Source organism: Otolemur garnettii, unplaced genomic scaffold, assembly GCF_000181295.1.
Source record: "Otolemur garnettii isolate 467f Iridium unplaced genomic scaffold, OtoGar3 scaffold00156, whole genome shotgun sequence".
Taxonomy (NCBI): domain Eukaryota; kingdom Metazoa; phylum Chordata; class Mammalia; order Primates; family Galagidae; genus Otolemur; species Otolemur garnettii.
The window spans coordinates 20,872-25,566 of NW_003852551.1; the positions used below are offsets into that span (position 1 = coordinate 20,872).

Here is a 4,695-nt window from a genome sequence, read left to right on the forward strand (position 1 = left end):
TATATATATAGTCCTATGTTGCTTATAAAAGTGTTATCTTGATCTAAATATCCATCTGAGGCCTCATCAACAAACCTGAGTGCAGTCTGAGTAGGACAGTCTCAAACCATTAAATGTGAGTTGAATCATAATGAAATCACTTGTCTGCAGGTAAAATGTGGTCAAATATCAGCAATTACATGTAGGTCATCCAAAAGGGTTGTTTATAAAAAATAGGTAACAAGGCTCAGTGCCAGTGGTTCAAGTAGCTAAGGCGCCAGCCACATATACCTGAGCTGGTGGGTTTGAATCCAGCCTGAGCCTGCCAAACAACAATGACGGCTGCAACCAAAAAATAGCCAGGCAGTGCAGCAGGCGCCTGTAGTCCCAGCTACTTGGGAGGCGGAGGCAGGAGAATCGCTTGAGCCCAGGAGTTGGAGGTTGCTATGAGCTATGATGGCATAGCACTCTCCCCAGGGCGAAAGCTTGAGGCTGTCTCAAAAAAAAAGATAGGTAACAATAGAAAAATGTCTATGGTAAAAGCAGAATAAAAAATGTTATGTTCAACTGTATTTAATTTTATTTATTTATTTGAGACAGAGTCTCACTTTGTCGCCCTCAGTAGAGTGCGGTGGCATCACAGCTCACAGCAATCTCCAGCTCTTGGGCTTAGGCAATTTTCTTGCCTCAGTCTCCCAAGTAGCTGGAAATATAGGCACTTAACACAACGTCCGGCTATTTTTTGTTGTAATTTGACCAGGGCTGGGTTCGAACCCACCACCCTCAGTATATGGGGCCAGCGCCCTACTCACTGAGCCACAGGCGCCGCCAGTAATCTAAGACTCTTAAGCCCAAGCGATTCTCTTGCCTAAGCCTCCTGAGTAGCTGGGACTACAGATGCTTGCCACAATGCCCAGCTATTTTTAAGAAACGGGGTCTCATTCTTGCTCAGGCTGGGCTCAAACTCCTGAGCTCAGGCAATCCACCTGCCTCAGCCTACCACAGCTGTTCAACTATAGTTAAATAACACACACCTGGCTGGGCACAGTAGTTCATACCTGTAATCCTAGCACTCTGGGAAGCCAAGACTCAGAAGTTCAAGACCAGCCTGAGCAACACGAGACCAGTCCCTATTAAAAAAAAGAAAAACTAGGACAGCGCCTGTGGCTCAAAGGAGTAGGGTGCTGGCCCCATATGCCGGAGGTGACAGGTTCAAACCCAGGCCTGGCCAAAAACTGCAACAAAAAAAAAAAAAAGAAAGAAAAACTAGCCAAAACTTGTTACAGGCTCCTGTAGCCCCAGCTATTCTGAAGGCTGAGACAAGAGGATCACCTGAGCCCAAGAGTTTGAGGTTGCTATTAGCTATAACACCACAGCATTCTACCGAGGGCAACAAAATGACTTTGTCTCTAAAATAAATAAATAAGTAAATAACACACACCCTGTGTATAGTTAAGGAGCAAGAGCGATCTTAAATTGGTAGCTCATTATTTCTTTTTTCTCCATTTTACAGATTTAAACACATGTGCTTGGCTCATTTTTAATGAGAATAGATTTGAAAGGAAAATCTATTAAGGAAAGAAGGAACAGAGGTGCTAACCACTGAGTAGGAGTTAGTCCCCCCAGGGAAGTACTGCATCCACCCAGGATGGATATAAACATGTAATGGCCCCACTCCCTGACCCCTTGCCCCCACCAAGGAGGATATCTCTTGTTGGCCTTGTCTTCGGTCAGATGCTTGAAGTTCAGAGAGCAGCTCTGAATGAGCTGGTCCAAGGCCTGCTCCATGCTCATCAGCTCCTTCAGCTCCTGCTTCAGCTGCTGCTGCTTCCCTGGTCGAGTGGGGTCTTCAAATATTCCCCTGCCTCTGGGAACAGGGAAATCCCCCAGTGTCAGTCTCAGTCCACATGCAGGGACCCCAACCCTAAGGCTGCAGTGCAGAGCTGAACAGATGGCGTGGGTGAGACTCCAGGATGAGGCCATTCAAATGGTCTGTGAGGGTTTCCCCTGGGTCATGGAATTTAGTGGTCATGCTTAGCCCCCAGGGAGCTGTCAGGGATTGGACCTGAGGAGTAGAGCCAGGGAGCATAAATGAGTCAAGACCTGAACCCCGGGGCAGCGCCTGTGGCTCAAAGGAGTAGAGCACCGGCCCCACATGTCAGAGATGGTCGGTTCAAACCCAGTCCTGGCCAAAAACTGCAAAACAAAACAAAACCTGAACCCCACTTCTGGGGGACTCTTAACTCTGTCCATCCCTATGCCCCAGCCCCCTTTAGATGGCAGGGAACTGGAGCTCTGACTCCCCTGCCTGGCTTCTCTTAGGGTTCACACCAGGGAACAAGTCTGCTGTTTAAGGCCCAGTAGGAGTGGAGAGAGGCTGGAGTAATGTATCTCCGAGCTGGAAAGAATCTGGATTACTCCTACTTAGCTCCCAGGAGACTTCCTATGCTAAGAGGGGATCTTGGGACCCCTGACTCAAGAGGAAGAATGCAGGGTCCTCTTAATCCTTTACCTCTCCTACAACTTTCTCCACTCTGTGTCTCTCTTCCACCCCTCCTCAAAACCACCCGCTCGGCTCGGCTCCTGTGGCTCAAGCGGTTAAGGTGCCAGCCACATACACCTAAGGTGGCGGATTCGAATCCCCAGCCTGGCCCGCCAAACAACAATGGCTGCAACCAAAAAATGGCCGGGCGTTATGGCGGGCGCCTGTGGTCCCAGCTACTTGGGAGGCGGAGGCAGGAGACTCGCTTGAGCCCAGGAGTTGGAGGTTGCTGTGAGCTGTGATGCAAGGGCACTCTACCCAGGGGGATAGCTTGAGGCTCTGTCTCAAAAAAAAAAAAAAAAAAAAAAAAAAAACCACCCGCTCCACTTCCAGCATTAAGCCTATTGGATGTTGCTCTCAGCCCCGCCCCGACAGTCACACCCACTGGCTATTGCCCCGGCTCCGCCCACGGCACAAGCACCCATTGGATGGTGCTACTGGCCTGCCCTGGCACTCACACCCACTGGATGTTGTTCTTGGCCTTCTTGCGGATGAGTTGGATGCCCTCCAGCACATTGGTGATGTCATAGATGCGCCGCTTCTGTACGTCCAGCACCTCAGCGGCCCAGTTCAGGTCAAGGACCCCATCCTCGGACTCACTCAGGAGGTAAATAAATTTCTTGGTGAGCAGCCCCAGTGACGTGTCATACCGAGTCTTCTCCCCAGGGGACTTGGGGGCTGAGGAAGAAAGGGACCCAGTCACAACTCAAAGAGGGACAGTCCTTGGAACTTCTTCCACTGACCTGGACCTACTGAGTTCCACCTTTCACTGGCTTTCACCATCGGCTTTCCAGTTTACAGAGCACTGTGAGGCAGGGGGTCACAATATCACCACCACACCTTTGGGGAGCCACACCACCACACACAACTATAATATAACAACGCATACTATGTGCAGGTCACTGTTCTAAATGTTTTCCATATACTAACAAGTTTAACACCCTATAAGGTGAGTGTACAATCATCCCCATTTTGCAGATGAGGATACTGAGGCACAGAAAGTTGTAACTTGCTTAGCTCACTCCACTAGAAAGTAGCATATCTGGAATTCAAATCTGGACAGTTTGGTTTCTTTCTTACCCATTACCCTATTCCTGCTAATGATAGGTCAGAAATTTGGAATTAGGGCAGGGAGAGAATGACCAGCTTGGACACAAGAACATTTTTATAGACACACATTTGCTTTTGCTCTTGGAGACAGAGTCTCAGTATGTTGCCCTCGGTAGAGTGCTGTAGCATCACAGCTCACAGTAACCTCCAACTCTTGAGCTTAAGAGATTCTCTTGCTTCAGTCTCCCAAGTAGCTGGGACTACAGGCGCCCACCACAACACCTGGCTATTTTTTGTTGCAATTGTCATTGTTGTTTAGCAGGCCCTGGCCAGGTTCGAACCCTCCACCCCAGGTGCATGTGGCCAGCGCCCTTAACCACTGAGCTATGGGTGCTTAGCCCACATTTGCTTTTTCATGTTCAACCCACTGATTATCTAAGAAGAAATCAGTCCACCAGGGTAAGTTCATGAAAAAGATCCCTTTCTCAATGAGGTTGATGTTGCAAGCCCCCATCTCAGCTGCAGCATCTTGAACCACAATGAGACTTTTGCAATCAAGTGACTTCCAAGTCATATAGCAAGTTAGTGGCCAAATACTACTGGAACCTGAGTTTTAAAGAGTCTCAGATTCCCTTAACACACAGATGGCAAGTATTTAGCACACAAGCTGCTTTGTCAGGTTTTACACCCATGGCAGACATTACTAATGGATCAGTGTACTTTTTCCCACTGGCCATTGTGAGCCTTAGGATCCTTCAATAAAATGATCTGGCAGCCTCTACCAATGAAATGGAGAGGAATCCTTGCCATTCCTGACCAACAACTAAGGTTCACAGGAGTGACCAGTCAGGTTGGGACAGAGCCTTCTTCATTTTGTCTACAACCCCCAAAACTAGAGTTCCTCCCAAACTCAGTTGCTTATACTCTCCTAACCAGGATATTGACTGGAAACAGAGCTTTAGGAGGGCACCCCCTGGCCAGCCTCTGGATCTTTTGTTGTTGTTGTTGCACTTTTTGGCTGGGGCTGGGCTTGAACCTGCCACCTATGGCATATGGGGCCGGCACCCTAGTCCTTGAGCCACAGGCACCGCCCTCAGCCTCTGGATCTTTTTTTTTTTTTTTTT

General features: G+C 48.6%; 1 protein-coding gene across 1 annotated transcript in view; it reads right to left on the reverse strand.

The window, feature by feature from the left end:
• The window catches only part of E2F2 (E2F transcription factor 2), a 20,448-nt gene that overhangs the window by 8,411 nt on the left and 7,342 nt on the right, over nucleotides 1–4,695 (reverse strand). Inside the window, exons 3-4 of the mRNA XM_023519111.1 lie at nucleotides 2,980–3,199; nucleotides 1,688–1,846 (exon numbers count right to left, since the gene is read on the reverse strand). Of these exons, the coding sequence (XP_023374879.1) occupies nucleotides 1,688–1,846; nucleotides 2,980–3,199 (379 nt within the window). The remainder of the gene's footprint in view (nucleotides 1–1,687; nucleotides 1,847–2,979; nucleotides 3,200–4,695) is intronic.